This window comes from Equus przewalskii, chromosome 5 (genome assembly GCF_037783145.1).
Source record: "Equus przewalskii isolate Varuska chromosome 5, EquPr2, whole genome shotgun sequence".
Classification (NCBI taxonomy): domain Eukaryota; kingdom Metazoa; phylum Chordata; class Mammalia; order Perissodactyla; family Equidae; genus Equus; species Equus przewalskii.
The window spans coordinates 39541109-39566341 of NC_091835.1; the positions used below are offsets into that span (position 1 = coordinate 39541109).

Genomic DNA, 25233 nt, shown 5'->3' on the forward strand with positions numbered 1-25233 from the left:
TGAAATGTAATGGACATTCTTTAGCATTAACATATTTATCACTCCATCATTCTTGAAATAAGATATTCCACTTGTTTCTAATACATCGATTTCCTTCTTTCATTTTCTCTTTACAGGAATATAACAATAGATACTTCTCAATTTCCCTTTCTCCTTACTCATAACTTCAGTGTTGAAGCAGGTCAGATTTGGTGCTACTTTTCCTCAAATCACACACTGTCCTTGTCAGTCTTCTCTATTAATAAAGCGAAATTGCCACCCATCTTTTGCTGACTTTGTACAGAATTGTATATGAGTTTTATTATGCTTTCACATCAGGTCAACTTAGTTCCAGCAACTCATATAGAGATGTGTCCTTTATGTCTTGTCATAGAACAGTAAAAGGGATATCTTGTAGCCATAGTGCCCTTGTTTGAGGGGAGGGGTTGTCTTCCAACTGATTACCACATGATTGTTTTTCATTCCTTTCTTCCAAAAATGTGCAAACTATGGAAATAATATAAGCAAAATAATGTCTACGTGCTCACAAAAAGTCTGGGTCTGTTCTCTTCTACTTGCCGCTATTTCCTGTTTTCAGCAAAGCAGTTGATGAATGTGTTTTTTAAGGTCATAAGGGGTTTAAATTATCATTTACCTCAACAAAAAGCTTAACATAACTCTAGCTGGTGCTGAGGAAGCTGAAATATGGAAGAAAAGATTTATTTTGATTTAATGCTGCCAGCTTGCTGATTAATATAAGCCCCTCAGACTTTCCTGACTTTTAGTTTTATACCTTTTCTACAGACATTTCTGGAATAACGAAACACCTTGGCACAACACAGGAATAATTGCTGCATTGTGTATTCTCTCATTTCCTACATTATTGGTTGTTTGTGCGTTTATTTACTTTCTCTCTGATGCATTCACAGACTGGGAGACATTAGGACAAAATGATTCTGAACCTGTAAGACGAGAGGACTTCTCAAAAGTGCCTTTTATTCATTTTCCTCTATTTCATTTGAGAGTATTAAAGAAAACTCTTTACTAGGAAAAATATAATAAAATTGCTAAAGTAATTTTATTTGTGAGAATTTTTATACTAGCTCCATATGTTCGATGTTGATTATATATATGTGAGTTGAAAAGCAGAAGTTTATAAAATAGAAGGGTTTGAGCATTTTCTTCTCACTAAGCCCACTGAGCTTTGTTTTCAGAGGATATACAGATACATCAAACGTATTATACCTAAAACTTACCATTTTTGACTTCCAGAAATCTGTCCTTTCTCCTGTAATTTCCCTTCCCCTGAATGGCGCCATCAGCCAACTAGCTGTCCAGTCACATCACTTCACATCAATTTATGGATTTAATTCACTGTTCAAAACCTCTCATTGAAATAGATTAAGAAAAGAGCCCTTGTTCATTCCGCCTCCTTTAATTCAGGACTTGAATAGTTTTTTAGTATGCTTTTCTATATAACGGGCACAGTATCTAGACTACAATAGATCTTGACTCTTTACAAATCACTTTATACCTAGGCTTTTATTCGCTACCATGTAACCAACATCTGTCTTTTTGACCACTGTAATAAGGTCCTCGCTAGTCTTCCTGCCCCCAACATTTATCCCAGTTCATTCATTGCTCGTATCATAGCAAATTATTGTGTTGACAAATCAATAATCAGCCTAAATCATAGGATGTTCCTGAATGAACTCTTCAAGCTGAAAAATATTACAGGGTAAAGAAAAATCCATACAGGAGTCTAAAAGTACAGGACCAGAGTGGTAGGAAGAAAACCAGAAAGAACAAAAGTGATGAAAGTAAAATAATACTGAATGTCAAGAACAATGAAATAATTATTCCAATAAAATGTTCTTGATAGATCGAATAACACAAGTATTGAAGTAAACTGTATTACAAAATAAGCATACTGCCTACAACAGAACTAGAGACATAAAAACACTCAAAACGATTGAACAAATGAAAGAATGAGTGAATAACAAATAATCAGTAGTGTCTTTAACAAGAGGTCTCAATAAAGAGGAGAAAAGGGAAGCCAAGTAACAATGTTCTGAGTAATATTTGAAAGTGAGAAAGTACATAGTCAGTGTAGATGCTTTGCTCAAGTCCAGTCATTTTGAAGAGACTGGTAAGGGGAAGTTAGAAAAGGCCATGAGTTTAAGGGGAGGGAGAGAAATGTGTGGGTGTGCTTATACCCTGAAGGTTGTGCATTTTAAATGGAAGTGCTTGGATGTATGTGATAGGGGTTGATTAATGGAATGAATTTAAAACAGCGGAGGAAGAACAGAAGATGGATCTGGAGCTCAGTCAAAAGCAGCCTTTCACAGGAAAGATCCATTTTCACAAGAGGAGCAACAAGAATAAAAGAATGTAAGTGAACTTGATATATTTAAAATTTGCCAGGAAGACTTCTGCAAGCAACTTGGAAAATAGATGACTTGAGAAGTTTACTATAATTAAATTTTAATTTCCTTTGTTTTGCTTTATGCTACTTATTGATATTTCCTTGTATTTTTGACATATTTTAAATGTCATGTGTTAAATCATTTATCACTTATATTTCTCATTATATTTGTTCTGAAGTTTTGTTTGTATAGGGTCGCAATTCTAAATAGATTTTGGAATATTAAAAAAAATGAAAAAGGCTAAGTATTCGTGGAAAATGAAATGTTTATTAGTTCATTTACATAATTTTCACAAAATCAAACAGGTCCTGAATTGCTAAGTTTTCTGTGCTATGCTGATATTTCTTCTGTAACTCTACACTCTGACTTCTGTCATAAACTCATTTATCAGTATCTGCCATGAAAAAGTAGAGTCACAAATAACGTGAAATAACAATAGCAACAAAGGCAGGCAGATCATAAATGAAGAATCTTATTGAGATGTGAACCTCATAGCTTTTCCTTTAACCTTCTTCTGATTTTTTAGCACAAACCGCCTTCTCACACGTGTGTGAAGAGGACCTGGTACAGTTATTATACCAGTGGTGTGCATATTTTCATACACACATTCCCCTGGAAATCCAGACTTTGCTCTGATAAATCCCCAAGAAATTTAGAAAACACAAGCTGCTGGCCATACTCACTGTATATGTTTCCATTACCAGTGAATTTTACACATACATTCACATGCTTTTGTAATGTTAATTAGCATCCTTTTATTTCCTCTGGAAGAACTCCCTTTAGCATTTCTTGTAAGGCAGGTCTAGTGGTGAAGAGCTACCTCTGCTTTTCTTTGTTCAGGAAAGTCTTTATCTCCTTCATTTCTGTAGCGCAGCTTTGCTGTGTGTAGTATTCTTGGAGGACTGGTTTTTTCTTCCAATATTTTGAATATATCATCCCACTCCTGGCATGCAAAGTTTATTTTGAGAAATCTGTCTATAGTCTTATGGGGTTTCCTTGTATGAGACGTGTTGCTTTTTCTTGCCTCTTTCAAAATTCTCTCTTTGCCTTTAACTTTTAACAATTTACTTATAATGTGTCTTAGTGTAGCCTTTTTCAGGTTCAATTTATTTGGTGTCTTTGGGCCTCATGAATATGGATGTCCATTTCTGCCACCAAGTTTCAGAAGTTTTCAGACATTATTACTTTACATATACTTTCAGTTTCTTTCTCTTTCTCTTATCCTTCTGGGATTCCCATAAAGCATATATTGGGGTTTTTTTGATGTTGTCTCATAAGTACTGTAAGCTTTCTTCACTCCTTTTCATTCCTTTTTCTTTTTGCTCCTCTGACTGGAAAATTTCAACTGATCTATTTTCCAGTTCACTAATTCTTTTTGTTTGTCTGGTCGGTTGAGTGATATTGAAGTTCTCTATTGAATTGTTCAGGTCAATCATTGTATTCTTTAACTCTAGGATTTATGTTTTTTTTTTTTTTACAGTTTCTTTGTTGAACTTCTGGATTTTTTCATACATCATTTTCCTAATTTCATTTAGTTGTGTGTCTTTGTGTTACTGTAGATCACTAAACTTATTTAAGAGGTTTATTCTGAGTTTTTTGTTAGATAGTTGATACATCTCCATTTCTTTAGGGTCCGTTATTGGAGATTTATTAGTTTTCTTTAGTGGTGTCATATTTACCTGATTCTCCATGATCCATTATTCTTGCTGCATTTGAGTAAGCCATCTCCTCTTCCAGACTTTAGATGTTCACTTTGGCAGAAACAGTGTTTCATCAGTCAGCTCAGCTTGAGGTCCTGGGCAGGTCAGCTGGTAGCATCATTGGGCAGATGGGGATTTGTATTGGGGTTTCTTTTTGGGTGAGGCCCCTGCCTGAGCTCTGAGGTCAGGGAGGTGCCACTGGCTGGGAACATTTGGACAGGACTACTGGCTTAGCTTCTTGGCTGTAGGATGGTCTCTATGGTTGTTCAGATTCTCTGGTAAGACTTCCTATTCAAGTGGTTGGTACTCTACTCAGTGGTTGGTTGGGTCTGCAAATTTGCTTCCCTGCCTCGGTGAGCTGTGTGGCCATTAAAACTCAATGGATGAGTACCCAAATCTGGTAGAGCTGCCAACCAAGCTCTTGGCCAGACAGGACGACAAGTTTAGCTTTGTAGATAGGCAGAACCATTGCCTGGACTTTCTTCTTAGGTACCATTGTAAGTAAGGCTCTAGGATAGGCTATGCAGTTTCTCTGATATTCTGATTAGGCTTCCTGTTCAGCCAGCGCTGGAGGCTATATTCTGGCCTAGGTGGGGCTTTAAATTTGCTTCCCAACTCAGGTAGGGCCATGAAAGAGGCTCCATGCCAGTAAGGCTTATTGGTTGGGGAGCCAAATCAAGCAGAACTGTTCACAAATCTCCCTGACCCAGCCAAGGCCACCAGCTCAGTTCTCAAATGAGCAGAGCTGCTGACTGTGCTCTCTGCTCGGGCACTACTGCAAATGGGTTGTAGAGTGGACTATGTAGCCTTCTAGGTGCTTTGGTTATTAACGGCTTCCTTGTTGTGTTAAACTAAAAGCTATACTCAGCAGTAGGTGAAGCCATGAACCTCCTGCCCTGCCTAGGCAGGGGAGCAGATCAGGCTCCAAGAAAGGCATAGTTGGCTGGCTGAGGATCCAAATGAGAAAGAACTTTGCACTGATTGGCTTGACCAGAGAAGTCCACCAGCCCAGCTCTGCAGATGGGCATAGTTGCTGACTATGGATAGTCTCTACTCAAATGCCACGGTAAGCAGGCTGTAGGATGGGCTACATAGCTTCCCAGCTGCTCTAGTGAGGTTCCCCAGTTGGGTGGGACTGGGCTGTATTCAGCAGTAGGTGGAGCTATGAATTAGCTTTTCTCCCTGAGAGAGGCAGCAGAACAGGCTCCAAGGCCTGCACACCTCATTGCTTGGGGTCCCCAAATCAGGCAGAACTGTGCACTGAGTTCTCTAAAAGACAGGTCCACCAGCTTGTTTCTGTAGCTGAGAGAAGGTGGTGGCTGGATCTCTACACAGATGCCACAATGAAAAGGAACATAGCCCGCTAAGATCCAAGTGTTGGTTGCTCTAATCCCTATTCCTCTTCCCTGTCCCAATTTGATTTTCAGTGGTCAAGCTCACTGATTCCTCCCACAATCCCCATGTGGCAAGACAAAAGTGGGCCTCCTGGGAAGTGACCCTCAATGCTGGGGGAGCTAGATGGCCACCTTGGACTCTCTTTCACCCACTGAAGAAACTGTAGGCCCAGGAGTGCCCTTTCCATGAGGTGCTGTGCTGCCCTGGGGGAGGGGCAATGTGGTCAGACTGTAGCCATTCCTCTTACTCTTCTAATATAGTCCTTCTTGGTCTCTGTGATACAGAGGGTGGTGCTTCAGCCTCCTCCATGTTCTGGGATTTTCACAATGGTGTCTTGTCTATAGGTAGCTGCTAGCTGGTCTTCTTGTGAGGGAGATTCTGCTTTAAAATATTTGAATTCTATATACTAAATTTTTGGCTTGATATATTAGCTTTACAAGAGACAAGTGATTCAATAAATTGAATACTAATTAAAATCCAAGTAACTATGAGTACTATTTCAGTTCACAGAAACCTTCACCTATTCTACAAATTGAAAGTTCCCTAAAACAGTAAAAAGATAAAAGATTATTTTTGATATTAGGGAGAAAATAACTCGCTAAGTAAGGCATAAATTCCAAGAGTCATAAAGGAAAATATTGTCATATACATAAGATAAAAATCATGAAATCTTAAGCGGGAAAATAATAAAAATATACTGAGTAAAAATATAAAAATATATGAAGCACTTTTTGTAATCACTAAAAAAAAGGAGGAAAATTAATTTAAAAAATCAATGAATAAAGAAAATAAAACAGCTATTCACAGAAGAATGAGTGACCAATAAACATTGGAAAACATACTCCATCTCATAGGTAATGTTGAAAGTACTAGTTAAAATAAGAATAAAAACATTTATGCCTATTAAAAATTGATGACATAAAATATTAGTAAGAGTTTGAAAAAATAGGTATACACACATTCTAGGTGTTGGTGCTAATTGAAAGCATTTGTAGGAGGTAAATATTTACTGATATTTCAGGATTTGGAAGATGCATACTATTTGACATAGGAACTTCTCATCTAGATTTCTACTTTATAGAAATATTTAAGTACATTAACAGAGATATATACACAATGAAAGTTTATGAATTATTTGTAGCAAATGTTAGAAAAAAATATGTAGAACGATACAAACCAAATTAACAGTGTACACTGGACAGGCAAAGACATTAGAATGGGTTGTGGAGTAGGTTTTTGTTCAATGTGCTTCTATATTATTTTTATTTTTCAATCAGTAATTCTTACATAAATGTGAAAATTTTTGAAACCTAAAAGTGATAAAATGGAAGTGACAGAAATGAGAATCATTCTATCTGAACGTATTAATATACTTCTCAGAAAAAGGAAAATGTGTGTAAATAGTCACATCATGGTCCATCGTGATTTCAGAAGGTGTATTTCCTGAACATCAATTCAAAAATAACTCAAATGTATTGGCCATTTCTTCAAAAAGTATATAAGGAACACAATATGTTGCAAGGAAATCCAGCTGAAATAGAGGAAAAAAGAATATCATTAATAGTTTCTGAATTATAATGTTTACTTTTCATCAAAAAAAATCAACTTGAAATCAAGTCAAAGAAGCCCCTTATCACCCCACTTCCCATCCAGATGAAGCTCTGACACTCAATATATCTACATCAAATTACAAATTCTCTTACACAGGCAGTTAATCTTGTAAATTGAACAATGTCAAGAACACAGAATATTTACCTGCATCCTGCAGGTAAAAAGTAGATACACCAGACTGTTCATTACTTCATTTATCTTCACTCAATTTGAGATCAAAATTAGTATAATTCTTCTCACAAATAAAGAAAACCTGCTTGGTGCAGAGAGCAGCTACCACTTTAGTTGCTGTGGTATACACACAGTTGTTGTTGTTTACATTTGACCCCTGTAGCGCTCTGTTAATGAGGGGGGAAAAAAGATAAACTGAGCCTAATGGTCAGATATAAATCATAGTTTCAGTGGAAAAACTACTACAGACAAGACAGAAGTTGTATATTTAGGTATTTCTCTGTTTGTTCAGTCAGTAAACATTTCTAAAGCACCACCATACATCAAGGCCCAGAAACACAGATACAGAGAAAATTTATTCTTGTCCTCAAGGAGTTCACCTTCTGAGAGAATGACACATTCACTGGCCACAAAAGAGTAGCTTCTAACACAAACAAGGGGGAAAGAGTTTGCCAGGGAAAGCTATTTGGATGTGGTAACATTTAAGCTGAGTCGTAAAGAAGAGACACACACTGTGAAGCTGGACTACTTCCAACTTACTTTCTATTATATATCCAGTCACTACACAGAACCTGGTACATGGCTTAAGAAGGGTTAAATCAGTGCATGCATGAATGAATAAGTAAATGACTGATCTAATCATCTAATAAATTATTGCATAAGATCTAACAAGATGAAGAGTGGAGTTAAAGGTAATCCAGATAAAGGGTATAGCATATGCAAATATGGAGATATATAAAAACAGTATATCTCATGTGAGAAACTGCAAATTTGGAACAAAAATTTATTTCATCAAAAAAAAGCATTCTAACCAGTAAAGAAGGACCAAATCTAGAAATAGGTGACCTAGTCCTCAGCTTATCTCTGCCATTAATAGCTATTAGGATTTTCTTAGTTTATTTAGCATCTGTAAAAAAATTCACCTGTTCTCCAACATTATTTATAGTTCTAAAATTCTATGGTTCCATGGGTCACAGAAAAATATATAATGAAAAAAATATATTACACTGAGCCCAATCCAACTCATTTTTGAATTCTTTCCTGTTAGTCTATACTTGTTTGTGACATGGAATGTGCTTTGCTAGATAGTGAAGACAGTGATGATAGATTAAGTTATGCATAATACTGTGTAACTGCTTGATTTAGACCATGGGACTAGTCATTGAAACTCAAAAATTTTAGCTACCCTCTATATATTTTCAAATCTAGAAGAATTTATTACTATTCATATTGATAAATTTTTAAAAGTTTGTTAAACAACCCCCAAGTACTATGTGTTATGTGCTGTGGGTGAACAAGAGATGAGTGGCACTAAACTCTAGATTGGATATGAAATGGTCAAAGGAAAAAAAGTGATTTAGGAGAATAGAGGAGGAAATAATTTCAAAGTAGGAGATCAAAAACGTCTTCAAAGAGAGAGTGAATTTTAACTGAGTACTAAGGGAGAGAGCATTGCTGGTTGAGGAAATGGCAAGAATACAAGTAGAGAAACATGGAAATCTGCAGTGTTTTTATAATGCCTAGGATGTTTTATAAAACTAAAATTAATCCATTAGAGTTGCTGTTGAGGTCAGAAAACCCTGCTTTGTGAAACTTGTCTGAGCAACTCATTTCCATAGTTAATAACAAATAAACTGAAGATTTCACGTATGTCTTGAATACTTACAAACTATAATGCATCAAGGAGCCATCTTCCCACATCCAGGGGCTGATAATCCCTTTTCGAGATAATCCAATCCAATAAAAATAAGACACCAAAGACTGAATAAATTCCTGTGAAGAAAGAATCCTTCATGTGATTTAGTCCTTCTGTCTGTTTTTAACAATGCAACCATGAAAATAATGCGAACACAAAGAATGGTCATTTTTTTAAACTCTTTTCATACTTTCCATTAGGATTGGTTATCATTGCCTAATCATTCCCAATATGCCACAAGTATTCACACACTGAAGATCCATTATTATCAATGGACTTCAAAACATAACAACATGAAAACAGGACAACTCCCATGATAGCTTCATGAGAGATGCCCTTTAGTTCAGAAACCTCAGTTTGCTGCCTAGAGCAGACACAGAATCAGCAATAGTCCTTAAAGCTTTGTCCCTAAACAAAAATATAACTCTGATACTGCAGTTCCCAATAACAAGGGAGCCCTTCATTCCCCACAGATCATTCCATTTGACCTGTGATAAATAAATGGAAAGCAATAGGATATATTGGAGTATGTGAGGAAGTCATTTGGTGTAAAACTAATTTGGCCTGACCTTATTATTCCAAAATGACCTGACATGGCCACTGTGCATGCATTTTCTATATGCTTTAAGTATTTACTATGTCCCAAAGACAGGAACAAATGCCCTTAAGATAAAGATGCATCTTCCCCAACATTGGCATTTCCTTAAGGATAAGCATCTCTCCTTAGGCTAGGAATTGATTGCTGTGCTCAACCTGTGACCACCAAGCTCAAGACAACAGACCTGCTACCTGCTGCGTCCATCAAGACAGCAGACCTGCTACCTGCTGTGTGAATCACTGTGTCAGCTAGGCAATCTTGTGACTGTTGTAAAAGAGACATTCCCATCATATGTGATACATGCTCTTTGATGGTATATAAGCACTCCATACACCCCACTTCTTTGGTGCCCTTCCTTCTGGAAGGAAGGCCCCAGGGTAGTCCTCAGAACTGGCTCATAATAAATTCATCCCAATTTTGACTTATAGATTGGTTATGGATTATTTGTGTTGAGACTAGCAAAGACAAGTCATTGTCATTTAACAAACACATTGCTTTCAGCTGTTCTTAAAATTTTTTAAAGCAATTTTCTCCTTGGATACAAAATATATGGAAAAAATTACCATTTCAAAACTCATTACCTGTTCATCCTTATCCTCTATCTTCAAAAGACGGGAGCCCAGGTTGATGCAGAATTTACGACTCTCTTCGAAGTTTTTATGTCTGTCAGAAAAATAGTAGCATTTCTCTCCACAGCAAGACCATTTGTTTTTGCGTGCTTCTCCATACTTTTCTTTAAAAAAAAAAGTTATTTTGATTCTCTTTGGAAAGTTTCTGCTCTTGGGACCTGCAATCCAGACACCCTGCCCAGTCCTACAGATGTTATTGTTCTCCATGAAATCTGAGGACACCAGCACTGCCTTAGTTGGCAAAAATAACATATTTGTTGTTGAGAGGGAAACAATAGTTTCCTTTTCCTTCAAAGCTTGCTCCAACACCATGGGCACCATGGAATAAGTGCAAAAGAAGGAACTATTCAAGAGTTTTCAAACTGTATTTTTCTCATCATTTGATTTTCATACCTATACTGAGAACCTTTTTCCTCCATGACTTTTCTAGCGTCATAAAAGCACAGTAATTATTTGTTTAAAGAAAGAATACAATCCATCTCTCCCTTCTCCTGTCCATCAAATTTTTCTATCTGAAAAATGTAAAAACAAAAAATATAATTTACTAAAAAGTCATCCTCAAATTTATTTTCACAGAAGGCAAATCCAAGGTAACTGAATTATACTCTAGGAGGAAATTTTTAAGGCAACTGGTAGCAGTGGGCAATATGAACAGAAGGTGAAAGTCCTACTGCAATGTTTATTCAAAATAAGCAAATGTATATGGATATGAGTTCTACTGAATTGGCTGCTTCAGTTGACGACTTAAGGAAACTTCAGGGAAGTTCCCTGAATTCCAGGTTGCTCATAACTTTCAAAGACAGGATGGAATTCCCTGCAATGTGAATTTCACCCATTTGAGCAAGTCAGGAGTAGAGATTTGTTTTAAGGAAGTCTGGTTAGCAAAACTGTACGTACAATAGTAGAGGTTTACAAAGGATCAGTGGACAATATCCCCCCATAGCCAAATATGAAATCATGAAACAATTATACCATACTATATGCATACTATAAATTAAATGCACTGAAAAAATCCTTGTGCTGATTGATATGGCTCTGAAAGAGGTCCAAAAACTATTTCTTTCCTCCTATTACTTGCAAAGTCAATTAGCTGATGGACCAATGAGCAGAAACTGCTAAAGTCTGATTATCCCCTATTCAAAGATGTAGGCAGACTATAGGGTAAGAAATTGCAATCCCCTTGAAAAATATCTCTACCATACTTAACTTTTGTAGATCATTAGTTTAATAACGAAATAGAGGCTGCCTGGCAATAACTTGTTACCCAGTTTTTAGTTGCTAATGCTTATTTTTACCCCATACCTGAATTTAACTGATCCTTTGAAAAGCATTTATTTTTCATGTTAACCATAGAGTTCTCATATTCCTGGGTGTCATTGTCCAACATATTCTGATATTCACAAGAAGCTTGAAAGTCTGAAATTCATCAGTATAAGACGGTTAGATTCATAGGTAAAATATAACCCTGTTAAACCAAGATTTCTATTTCATTTTCAAAATGAGGAAAATACATACATAATATTAAAAATCAGAAAAAACACAAAATTTCTTATCCCATAGTTTTAATCTTGTTTCTTATATTTTAAGAACTATATGAGAGAGTGACATCATCAAAATGGTGATGTAAGTCATTCTCAACTTCAATCCTCTTGACAGATCAACCAGCAAATATCCATAGACAAGACACAATTGTGAAAATCCCCGAACCTGGAGGTGAAGCTGAAGCACACATATAAACCACAGTGACTGAGAAGGACTGCATTAAAAGAGTAACAGGAACAGATACATTCTGCCTGCATTGTCCCTCCCCAAGGCCTGCATGGTGCCACACCCAGAGGGCTCCCCTGGGCCTGTGGTTTCTCCAGTGCAAAAAAGAGAGCTGAAGGTAGACAACCACTATCACCAGGAGGAAGCACTTAGGGCACTTCCCAGGAGACCCACTTGGGTCTTACCCCACGGGGATCATTGGGGGAATCTGTGCTACTTGACTGTAACCAGTGCTCAGATCTTGGTGGACCATAGGCTTACTTATAGTTGTGTCCCCCTGGCTCTGTCCATCTACAAAGCTGAGCCAGTGGTCCCATCTTTCCAGGGAGTACAATGGACAGCTCTGCCTGGTTCAGGTCACAGTCAGTGAGCCATGCTGATCATGGAGCCTGTTCTATGGCCCTGTCCAGGCAGGGAAGTTAATTCTAAGGCCCACCTACTGCTGAATATAGCCTCCAGTCTGGACAGACCAGAAATCCTATTTAGAGAACCTGGACAGCTGTGTAGCCCATCCTACAGTCATGCTTGCAACAGCATCCAAGTAGAAGCCTCAGCCAGTGGCTCTGCCCATCTACAGAGCTGAGCTGATGGCTCAGTCTGGCCAGGGAGCTCAAGGGGAAGTTCTGTCTGGTTCAGTCACCAGCCAGCAAGCCATGCTGGCTGTGGACACCATTTTACAGCCCTGCCTTGGGTGGAATTCAAATTTGCAGCCCCACCCAACTGCTAAGTATAGCTTCCAGTACTGCTCTACCAGGAAGCCAGACTAGAGAATTGGGGCAGCTGTGGAACTCATCCTACAGCAACACTTGGGTAGGGAACCAAGCCAGCAGTCTTGTCCAACTGTTAAATATAGCCTCCAGCTCTGTGTAAACAAGGAGCCTAACAGTGACTCTGGAGAGCATTAGAATCCAGTCTACGGTACCACTCATCCATGGGGCCCAGCCTACGGCCCCATCCCGCAGCAGGACCCAGCCTATGGCCTTGCCTAATTGCTGAAAACAACATGTGGCCTTCCCCAAGCAAAAAACCGAGCCAGTGACCCTGTCCAATTATAGAGCACTGCCTGTGGACCCACTTGATGACAGAACTTGTACAGAACCCCGTCTGACTGTGGTGCACAGTTTCTAGCCCCATGCAACTGCAGGACACAGTGGGAGGCCCCTCCCAACCAAAGAGCCTGGTCAATGACCTTGCACAACAGCAGAGCACAGACTGTGGCCCTGTCCAACTTCAGATCTCAGTCTGCATCCCCAACTGATTGCATAGCAAACCTGAAGCTATGTCTGACCACAAAGTGCTGCCTGAGACCCAGTCTAAATGCAGAATCCAGCCAGAAACACCATCCAGCCAAGGACCTCAGCCTGAATCTCCACCCAAAACTAGGAGTGATTGCAGAGCCAAACCCATAGCATAGCCCAAGTGAGGAGTCCAACCAATGGTATGCCCTGTCAGGGAACACAGCCAGCAGCCTTGCCTGACAGAGGTACTGCCCAGCCAGTGGCTCCACCAGGCTATGGAGCATAGCCAGCAACCCTACTCAATCAGGGAGCCCACCCTATAGCCCTACTTGAATGTGGAGTCACACAGCAGGCCTATACAACCACAGAGCCTGGTCAGCAGGCACCACCTCTGATTTCAGTGAACAGTCAATGGCTTCACCCAAATAGAGACTGCACCCAATTAAAGACCTCAAGAGCAAGGCCCACCTGCACAAGGACAACATAAGCAGACCTGTTCAGAACCCCAAGCTGAGCTGTCTGACAAAGGACTGTCCCTGCCAAGCAAACCTGCAAAGCTTGGTAGAGAAGATCACTTACTCAAATGTACAAAACCAGCACAAGCAGTGAAGGATCACAAAGAATCAGGTAAACAAGACACCACCAAAGGAAACTAATAAAGCTCCAATGACTGACCTTAAAGAAACGGATATCTGTAAAATATCTGATAAAGAATTCAGAATAATCCTCTTAAAGAAGTTTAATGATCTACGATAACACAGAGAAAGACAACTTAAAAAAATTAGGAAAACATTGCAAGAAAAACACAAGAATTTCAACAAAGAATAAAAACCATTTATAAAAAACTCAAACAAACAGAAATCCTAGAGTTTAAGAAAACAATGACTGACCTGAAGAGCTCAATAGACAGCTTCAACAGCACTTGACCAAGCCAAAAAAAAAAAAAAAAGAGAGAGAGAGAAGAGAATTAGTAAACTAGAAGATAGGTCATTTGAAATTATACAGTCAGAGAGGCAGAAAGAAAATATAATGAAAGAGTAAAGAAAGCACATGGGACTTATGGGACATTATCAATAGAAACAACATATGCTTTATGGGAATCTCAGGAGAAGAGAAAAAGAAAGTGGCAGGAAATATATTTAAAAGCACTAATTCCTGAAAAGTCCCCAAACTGGGCAAGAGAAATGGTCATCTAGCTTCCATGGAGCACATCTAGAGTCCATTCCATGAGGCATGAAGGACCTAAAATTGGTTAAATTTGAAAACGGCTACACTAAGTCATCTTATAATTAAATCGTCAAAAATTGAACACAAAGAAAGAATTTTGAAAGCTTCAAGAGAAAGGTGACTCATCACATTAGAGAAAAACCCATAAGACGATAGACAGATTTATCAAAAGAAACTTTGCAGCCAGGACAGATTAGAACAATATTCAAAATATTGAAAGAAAAACTTTCAACCAAGAATACCACATCTGGCAAGCTGTCCTTCAGAAATGAAAGAGAGATAAAGACTTTCCTGAACAAAGAAAAGGTAAAGGAGTTCTTCACAACTGACCTGTCTTATAAGAAATGTTAAACGGAGTTCTTCAAGACGAAATAAATGATGCAAAAATATGAATGTATGTGTAAAACTTACTGGAAATGGTAAATATATAGTCAAAGTCACATTCTCTGATGTTGTAACAGTAGCGCATAATTCACTTACAACTCTAGTCTAAAAGTTAAAAACAAATGCATTAAAAATGACCATAGCTATAATAATTCATTAATGGATTAACAGTGCAAAAACATATAAATTTTGGGGCCAGCCTGATGACATAGTGGTTAAGTTCATGCACTTCTCTTCTGCAACCCAGGGTTCACTGAATCGGATCCAAGGCACAGACCCACACATTGCTGATCAAGCCATGCTGTGGCAGCATTTGCCATACAAAATAGAGGAAAGTTGGCAACCGATGTTAGCTCATGGCCAATCTTCCTCACCAAAAAGGAAACAAGCAAACAAACTGTAAATTGTAACATTTATAACCCAAAATGTGAGGAGGGAAGTAAAAGTGTGAAGTTTATGTATGCTTTTGAAGTTAAATTGTTACCAGTTTAAAATAGCATGTTACAAATTTAAGATATTTTATGTAGGCCTCATGGTAAGCAAAAAGAAAAAAACTTGTAGTAGATACACAAAAGATTATGAGAAATGAATCCAAGTACACCACTACGAAAAGTCATAAAATCAAAAAGGAAGCCAGCAAAAGAAGAAAAAAAGAAACACAGGTTCTATAAAACAGCCAGAATACAATTAACAAACTGACAATAGCATCTCTTTAACTAACAATTGCTACCTTAAATGTAAATAATTAAAATTTTCTAATTAAAAGACATAGAGTAGTTGAATGAATGAAAAAACAAAATCTAACAATATGTTACCAACAAGCGACTCACTTTAATTTAAGGATACACATTGAGAGTAAAGAGAAGAAAAAAAATATTTCAAGTAAATGATAATCAAAAGAAAGAAGTAGGAATATTTGTATCAGATGAAAGAAGCTTTAAGTAAAAATAGTCAAAAGAGGAAGAAGACATTATATGATAATATATGGGTCAATCCATCAAAAGTTATAACAATTATAAATATTTAGACCCTAAGATCAAACTACATACATATATGTAACAAATACCACAGAAACAAAGGAGAAATAAATAGCAATACAATAACATTTGGGGAATTTAATATCCTGCTCTCAACAAGGACAGATCATCCTGACAGAAAGTCAGTAAGGAAACAGAGGAATTGAACAACACTATAGAACAAATGGACTTAACAAATATATACAGAATATTTCATCAAACAGTGGCAGAATCTATATTCTTCTCAAGTGCACATGGAACATTATCTAGGACAGATAATATGTTTGGTCAAAAACAACTCTCAAAAAATTTAAGGATAAATAATACCAAGTATCTTTTCCAACCACAATTAAATGTAACTAGACATCAATAACAGGGTGAAGGGCGAAAAATTCACAAATACATGGAAACTAAACAATACACTGTTGAACAACCAATGGATCAAAGAAGAAATGAAAAGGGAATAAAAAAGCATCATAAGTCAAACAAAAATGGAAAAACAACACATCAAAACTTATAGGATGCACCAAAGACAGTTGTAAGAGGGAAACTTTATTGTACTAAATAAAGAAAAAAGAGAGATCTCAAATAAAGACCATAACTTTATACCTCTAGGAACTATAAAAACTATAACAACTAAGCCGAAAGTAAATTTAATAAAGGAAATAAAAATTATTAAAGCAGAAATAAGAGAAATAAAGAAAAGGAAAACAATAGCATAATTAACAAAACTAGGATTCGTTGCTTTGAAAAGATAAACAAAATTGACAAAACCTTAGCTAGACTAACCCAGACAAAAAGCAGAGGACTCAAATAAATAAAATTATAATGAAAGCAGAGACATTGTAATGGACACCACAGAAATACAAAGAACAGAAGAGACTACTATGAACAAGTATGAACAAGTACTATGGACAAGTAGGCAAAAAGATTGGACAACCTAGGATAGATGTATATATTCCTGGAAATGTGCAACCTACCAAGACTGAATCATGAAGAAATAGAAAATCTGAACACATCAGTAACAAGATTTAATTAATGATTAAACCTCCCAACAAGAAAAAGCCAAGGACCAGATGGTTTCACTGGTGAATCCTACCAAACATTTAAAGAATTAATGCCAATCATTCTCAAACTCTTCCAAAAACTGAAGAGAAGGAAGCACTCTGAGATTCATTTTATGAGGCCAGTATTTCCCTGATACCAAAGACAGTAAAGGATACTACAAGAAAAGATAACTATGGACCAATATCCCTAATGAATATAGATGCAAAATTCTCAACAAAATATTAGCAAACTAATATCAACAGTATCTTATAAGGATAATACACCGTGACCAAGTGGAATTCATTCCAAGGATGCAAAGATGGTTTAACATATACAAATCAATAAGTGTGATACATCACATTAATACAATGAAAGATAAGAATCATATGACTATCTCAATAGATGCAGAAACAGCATTTGACATATGGTAAGCCCACAGCTGACATCATACTCAATGTGAAAAGCTTGAAATCTTTTCCTCTAAGATAGGATAAGACAAGCGTGCCCACTTTCACCACTATTATTCAACATAGTACTGGAAGTCCTAGCCAGAGAAATTAAGCAAGAAAAAGAAATAAAAGGCATTCAAATTGAAGAGGGAGGAGTAAAATTGTCTATTTGCAGATGACATGATTGTATATATCAAAAACCTTAAGACTCCACCAAAAAGCTGTTAGAACAAATAAGCAAGTTAGGTAAGGTTGCAGGTTACAAAATGAACATAAAAATATGAGTTGCATTCCTATACACTAACAATGAATTTTCTGCAAAATAAATAAGAAAAAAATCCCATTTTCAAAGCATCAAAACAACAAAATATTTAGGAATAAATTTAACCAAAGGGGTGAAAGATCTCTACACTGAAAACTATAAGACATTGACGAAGAAGTTGAAGAAGACACAAACAAATGGAAAGATATCCTGTGTTTATGGATTGATAAAATTAATATTGTTAAAATGTCCATACTACCCAAAGCCATATTTATATTCAATGCTATCTCTATCAAGATTCCAATGTCGTTTTTCACAGAAATAGAAAAAGAATCCTAAAATTTGTATGGAACCACAAAGACACTAAATGGACAAAGTAATCCAAAAGAAGAACAAAGCTGAAGGTATCACATTTCCTGGTTTCAAACTATATCACACACAAGCTATAGTAATCAAAACAGTATGGTATTAGCATGAAAGCAGACACAAAACAATGGAACAGAATCAAGAGCCTAGAAATAAACACATGCCTATATGGTCAACTAATATTTGATGAGGGAACCAAAACTACTCAATGGAGGAAAAATAGTCTCTTCGATAAAAGGTGCTGGAAAAGCTGGATATCCACATGAAAAAGAATTAAAGTAGACCTCTATTTTACACTGCTTACAAAAATTAAATTGAAATGGATTAAACACATAAACATAAGACCTGAAACCATAAAACTCCTAGAAGAAAACATAAGGACGAAGCTCCTTGACATTGGGCTTAGTGATGATTTTATGGATATGACACTAAAAGCTCAAGAAACAAAACAAAAAATCAACAAGTGAGACTACATCAAACTCAAAATCTTCTGCCTAGCAAAAGAAACAACAGAGAAAATGAAAAGGCAACCTACACAATGGGAAAAACATTTTCAAACCATATATCTTATAAAGGATTAATATTCAAAATACATAAGGAAATCACACAACTCAATAGCAAAAAAGCAAATAATACAACCCCAAAAATGGGCAAAGGACCTGAATAGACATTTTTCCAAACAAGATATTCAAATGGTCAACAGAAACATGAAAAGGTGCTCAACATCACTAATTATGAGTGAGATGCAATTTAAAACGACAAGATATCATCTCACACCTGTTAGAATGGCTCTTGTCAAAAAGACTAAGATAACAAGCGCTGGTAAGGATGTGTGGAAAAGTGAACCCTTGTATACTGTTCATAAGAATGTCAACTGGTACAGCTCGTACAGAAAACACTATAGAGGTTCCTCAAAAAGTTAAAAATAGAACTACCATATGATCAGAAGTGTCACTTCTGGGTATATATCCAAAGGAAACAAAATCATTACGTCAAAGAGATATCTACACCCTCATGGTCACTGCAGCATTATTTACAGTAGCCAAGACATGGAAAAAACCTAATTGTCCATCAATGGAGGAATAAGTAAATAAAATGTGGGGTGTGTGTGTATGCGTGTGTGTATATATATATATATACACACACGCATACACAATACTACATTATTCAGCCGTAAAAAAGAAGGAAATTCTCCCATTTACAACAACATGGATTAATTTGGGAGACATTATGCTAAGTAAATAAGTCAGACAGACAAAGACAAATACTGTATTATCTCACTTATAAATGGAATCTAACAAAAACCAAACCCATAGAAACAGACACCAGAATGTTGGTTGCATGGGCAGGGTGTGGGAGATGGAGGAAATGGGTGAGGTGGTCAAAGGGTACAAACTTACAGTTATGAGATGAGGAAATTCTGGGGATGTAACTTACACCATAGTTTCTGTAGTTAACAATCCTGTATTGTATATTTGACAGTTAAGCTGTCAGCTAAGACAGTAGATTTTAAAACCTCTCATCACAAAAAAAAGATGAGTGACATCAGCATCATGGCAGGGTATGTAATCCCCTCCATCTCTCCTCTCTGAATTACAACCAGTGGGACATTCATTGATCAAAAAAGGACTCCCTGCACAGCACACCACAACGCCTGAGAGATTGTGCATGTATACATCTGAAGGTGGGTGTACTAGACCTCCAGGAGGCAGTAAAACTAGAGAAACAGCCCTCCCCCTCTCCATCAGTGACATCAATCCAAAGTGTGGACTCTCCCAACAGTGGCACACACTGTCAGCCATAGGCTGCAGGAGCAGCAACAGCAGTTGAGCTTAGCCCCTGACCCACCTCTCATGATGGCAGGTGGTGCCTACAACCTGATGCTTCTGAAAGCACAATGGTGCCAACAATCCAGCCCTCTTTCCCTCCCCCAGCAGCAGCCATGGTCTTTCCCAGCAGAAGGGACAGCATTCAAAATGCAGATATCCCAGGCAGGGGCCATGGGTCCCTGACTTGAGGTTTCAAAAAGCACACCAGAGCACACGCCTTTGACCAGAGGTTGCAGGAGGAGCAATGGTACTTGTGGCTTAGCCCCTATCCCGACCTCAGAAATGGCAGGTGGTGCCCATGACCTGAGGCTTCAGGAAGCACATTGGTGCCAGTGACCCAAGCCCCTCCCCCTCCACAGATAGCAATGACTCCAAACCTGGGCTTTCCAGCAGAAAGGGCTGCATCCAAAATGTGGACTCCACTAGCAGGGATGGTGGTACCCTGACCTGAGACTTCAAAAAGTACACTGATGCATGCCAGTGAGCAAAGGCTACAGAAGCAGCAATGACACTTGTGGCTTAGTCCCAACTCCTCCCTCAGCAGTGACAGCTGGTACCTGAGACCTGAGGATTTAGGAGCCACAGTGGAATACGTGACCCAGCTCCCAGTGATGGCACCCTGACCCAGGCTCTACTAGCAGCAAGGATTGCAAAGAAGCCCTTGGGCCCCTGGCAGTGACAGTGACACCTGTGAACCCAGCCCCAGGCAGTAGTGCTGCCAGCCCCCACAGATAACCTGGGAGCAGCAGCTCAGGTAGTGCATGGGGCAGCAGCACCCAAGGCCATGAAGAGCCCATGGGGAGCTAGAGGAGAAACTCAATACCCAGGTGACCCCAGAGGCAGCAGAAGTGCTCATGGCATGGTGACGCCAGTGGGAACACCTGAGGCTGCAGTGACACTGTAAGCAGCAAATGACCAGCAACCTCAGAGGCACATGCAGCAGAAGAAGGCCACTGACAATGCCTCTGGCAGAGGTGCTGGCTGGTGAAAAGTGCAGGGTCCCAAATACAACCAGAAGCAGCTCAAAATCAAAGTAACCAAAGCCTTACCCAAATATGAAATGTGTTTACTACCACAAATGTGCTGGCAGAGGATCAACTCATCCAGCATGATGAACAACTACAATAACTTGGTAAAACGAAAAAGAAAATGACAACTCTCCGGAAACCAAATATGAAGTCACAAAAGATTTCAATCTAATTGACAGAGAATTCAAAATAGGTGCTGTGAAGAAACTCAATGAGTTACAAGAAAACTCAAGTGGACAGTTCAATGGGCTCAAAAATAAAATTAATGTATAGGAGAGATTTACCTCTTCATCAAAGAGATTGAAACTCTAACAAGAAAAACAAACAGAAATTATGGAGATGAAGAACACAATTAATGAAATGAAAAGTAAAGTAGAAAGCACTGGAAAGTAGAAACCATAGGGAAGAGAGACTTAGCAAGCTTGAAGATATAAATCTACTAATGTTCAGGAGAGACAACTAAGATTTAAAAAATGAACAAACTCTACAAGAAATATCCAACTAAATTAGGAAAAGTAACATAAAGACAATAGTTATCCCAGAAGGAGAATAGAGGGAGAAAGGAGTAGAGAGCTTACTCAAAGCAATAGTAGCTGAGAACTTCCCAAACCTGAGGAAGAAACTGGATATACAAGTACACAAAGCTAATAGAATTCCTAATTATCTCAATCCAAAAAGACCTTCTCCTAGTGACAATATATTAAAACTGTCAAAAATCAATGATAAAGAAGGAATATGAAGGGTGGCCAGAGAGAAGAAAATAACTTACAAATGAACCCCCATCAGGCTATCAGCAGATTTCTCAGCAGAAGCTCTACAGGCTAGCAAAGAGTGCAATGATATATTCAGAATATTGAAAGACAAAATTATCAGCCAAGAATACTCTATCTGACAGAGTTATACTTCAGTTATGAAGGAGAAATAAAAGATTTCCCAGACAAACAAAAGCTGAGGGAGTTCATTGCCACAAGACCTGCCTTACAAGAAATATTGAAAGGAGCCCTCCTATCTGAAACAAAAAGGCAAAGGTTTACAAAGCTTTGAGCAAGGTGATAAGTAGCCAGATAGAATCAGAAAATTGCAATTCTCTATCAGAATAGGTTAGTAAACACTTAATTATAACATAAAGGTTAGAGGGGAAGAAAGCATCAAAAATAACAATAGCCACTTACATTTAATAATAAACTCTCAACATAAAAATGGATAATTTTTGACAACAAAAACATAGAAGAGGAAGAGGAACAGGATGGAACTTGCATAGGCTAAATGAGATAAGATGCTATCAGCAGAAAAAAGGACTATCTTACCTATGAAACGTTTTCATACAAACCACAAACCACAAAACAAAACATCAGACCAGAATCACAAATCATAAAGAAACTGAGAAACACATCACAGAAAACTGCCAAACTGAAATGGCAGCCAGAAATACAAGATAAAGAAACAATGGAATATAGAACAACCAGGAGACAAGAGATAAAATGGCAGTATTAAGCCCTCATATGTCAATAACCTGAATGTAAATGGATTGAATTCACCAATCAAAAGACACAGAGTGGCTGGATAGATTAAAAAACAAGACCCAATAATATGCTGCCTCCCGGAGACCCATCTCAGCTCTGAGGAGAAACACAGGCTCAGAGTGAAGGGATGGAAGATGATACTCCAAGCAAATGGCAAGCAAAAGACAGTGTGTGTAGCTATGCTTATATCATACAAAACAGACTTCAAGATAAAAAAAATAATAAGAGACAAAGATGAAGATTACATAACAATAAAAGGAATGCTCCACAAAGAAGACATAACATTTATTAATATATATGCACCTAACATAGAAGCACGAAAGTTTATAAACCAACTATTAACAGACCTAAAGGGAGAAATTGACAGCAACACAATATTAGTAGGGGAATTTAACACCCCACTTTCATCACTGGGTAAATCTTCCACAGAGAAAGTCAACAAGTAAACAGTGACTTTAAACGAAACAGTAGACCAGAAGGATTTAATACATATAGACAGAATATGCCATCCAAAATCAGCAGAATACATGTTCTTCTCAGGTGCACATGGAACATTTTCAAATGTAGACCATATGCTGGGAAACAAGACAAGCCTCAATAAGTTTAAGAAGATGGAACTCCTATCAAGCATCTTTTCTAAACAAATGCTATGAAATGAGAAAGCAACTAAACAAAGAAAACAGGAAAAGTCACAAATATCTGAAGACAAAATAACATACTACTGAAAAACTATTGGACCAATTAAGAAATCAAAGTAAAATCAAAAAGTACCTGGAGACAAATTAAAATGAAGACACAACATACCAAAACTTATGGGATGCGGCAAAAGTGGTATTAAGAAGTTTATAGCAATACAGGCCTACCTCGAAAAATAAGAAAAATCTTAAATAAACTTTCTAACGCTATACCTTAAAGAACTAGAAAAAGAAGAATAAACAAAGCCCAAAGTCAGTAGAAGTAAGGAAATAATAAAAATCAGAGCAGAAATAAAGGAAATAGAGACTTAAAAGGCAACAGAGAGGATCAATGAAACTAAGAGCTGGTTCTTTGTAAAGGTCAAATTGACAAACACTTAGCTAGACTCTTTAAGAAAAAAAGAGAGAAGGCTCAAATAAATATAATAGCAATGAAAGAGGAGAAATTACAATGGATACCACAGAAATACAAAGGATTATAAGAGAATACTATGAAAAGCTATATGCCAACAAATTGGATAACCTAGAAGAAATGGATAAATCCTTATTCTTAGAATCACACAAGCTCCCAAAACTGAATCAATAAGAAATAGAGAACCTGAATAGACCAATCACAAGTAAAAAGATTGAAACAGTAATCAAAACCCTCCCCAAAAATAGAAGTTCAGGACCAGACGGCTTCTCTGGTGAATTCTACCAAACATTCAAAAGCATTTGATACCTATCCTTACAAAATCTTGCAAAAAATTGAAGAGGAGGGAATGCTTTCTAACTCATTTTACAAGGTCAACATTAGCTTGATACCCAAACCAGCCAGGGACAACATAAAAAAGAAAATTGCAGGCCAATATTGCTTATGAACATGGATACAAAAATCCTCAACAAAATATTGGCAAACTGAACACAGTAACACAGTGAAAGGATCGCACACCATGGTCAGGTGGAATTTACCAGGTATGCAGGGATGGTTCAACACACAAAATCAATCAATGTGATACATCACATTAACACGTGAAGAATAAAAATCACATCATCACCTTATTAGACACAGAGAAAGCATTTGATAAGATCCAACATCCATTTATCACAAAAACTCTCAATTAAATAGGCATAGAAGGAAAGCACCTTAACACAATAAAGGCCATATATGGCAAACCCACCTCCAACATGGTACTCAATAGTAAAAAAATGAGAGCCATTTCTCTGAGAACAGGAACAAGACAAGGATGCTCACTCTTATCACCCTTATTAACATAGTATTGGAAGTCAGAGCCAGAGAAATTAGACAAGACAAAGAAATAAAAGGGATCCAAACTGGAAAGGAAGAAGTAAAACGGTCACTAGTTGCAGATGACATGATTCTATAAAGAAAATCCTAAAGAATCCACCAAAATCTATTAGAAATAATTAATGAACACAGTAAAGCTTCAGGGTACAAAATCAACATGCAAAAATCGTTGGATTTCTATACACTAACAACAAACTAGCAGAAAGAGAATCAAGAATACGAAACCCATTTACAATTGTAACAAAAAGAATACAATACCTTGGAGTACATTTAACCAAGGATTTGAAACATGTATACACTGAAAACTATAATGTATTATTGAAAGAAATTGAAGAAAACATAAAGAAATGGAAAGAGGTGTCGGCCCTGTGGCCAAGTGGTTAAGTTCGTGTGCTCTGCTTCAGCGGCCCAAGGTTTCACCTACCTAGCACTGCTCATCAAGCCATTCTGAGATGGTATCCCGCAAAGCAGAAGTAGCAGGACCTACAACTAGAATATACAACTATGTACTGAGGGGTTTGAGGAGAAGAAGAAAAAACAAGATTAAAAAAAGTTTAAAAAGAAAGAAATGGAAAGATATTCTGTGCTCATGGATTGGAAGAATTAACACAGTTAAAACGTCCATATTAGCTAGAGCAATCTACAGATTCAGTACAATCTCAATCAGAATCTGAATGACAGTTTTCAGGGAAATAGAACAAAGAATCCTAAAATTTACATGGAACAACAAAGACTCCAAATAGCCAAGCAATCTTGAAAAAAAGAACATAGCTGGAGGTATCACACTCCCTGAATTCAAAATATACTACAAAGCTATAGTAATCAAAACTGCATGGTACTGGCAGTAAAAGAGACACACAGATCAATGGAAAAGAATTGAGAGCCCAGAAATAAAACCCCATATCTATG

General features: G+C 37.4%; 1 protein-coding gene across 5 annotated transcripts in view; it reads right to left on the minus strand.

Annotated features, from left to right (window-relative positions):
- Positions 1 to 2633: 2633 nt before the first annotated feature.
- The window catches only part of LOC103554790 (natural killer cells antigen CD94-like), a 53664-nt gene continuing 31064 nt past the window's right edge, over positions 2634 to 25233 (minus strand). For all 5 annotated transcript variants that reach the window (XM_070619094.1, XM_008526036.2, XM_070619091.1 and 2 more), the window contains 5 exons: positions 11508 to 11621; positions 10158 to 10309; positions 8949 to 9055; positions 7256 to 7449; positions 2634 to 7031 (listed from right to left, as the gene is read on the minus strand). In XM_070619094.1, the coding sequence (XP_070475195.1) occupies positions 7302 to 7449; positions 8949 to 9055; positions 10158 to 10309; positions 11508 to 11621 (521 nt within the window). In that variant the 3' untranslated portion in view covers positions 2634 to 7031; positions 7256 to 7301. The remainder of the gene's footprint in view (positions 7032 to 7255; positions 7450 to 8948; positions 9056 to 10157; positions 10310 to 11507; positions 11622 to 25233) is intronic.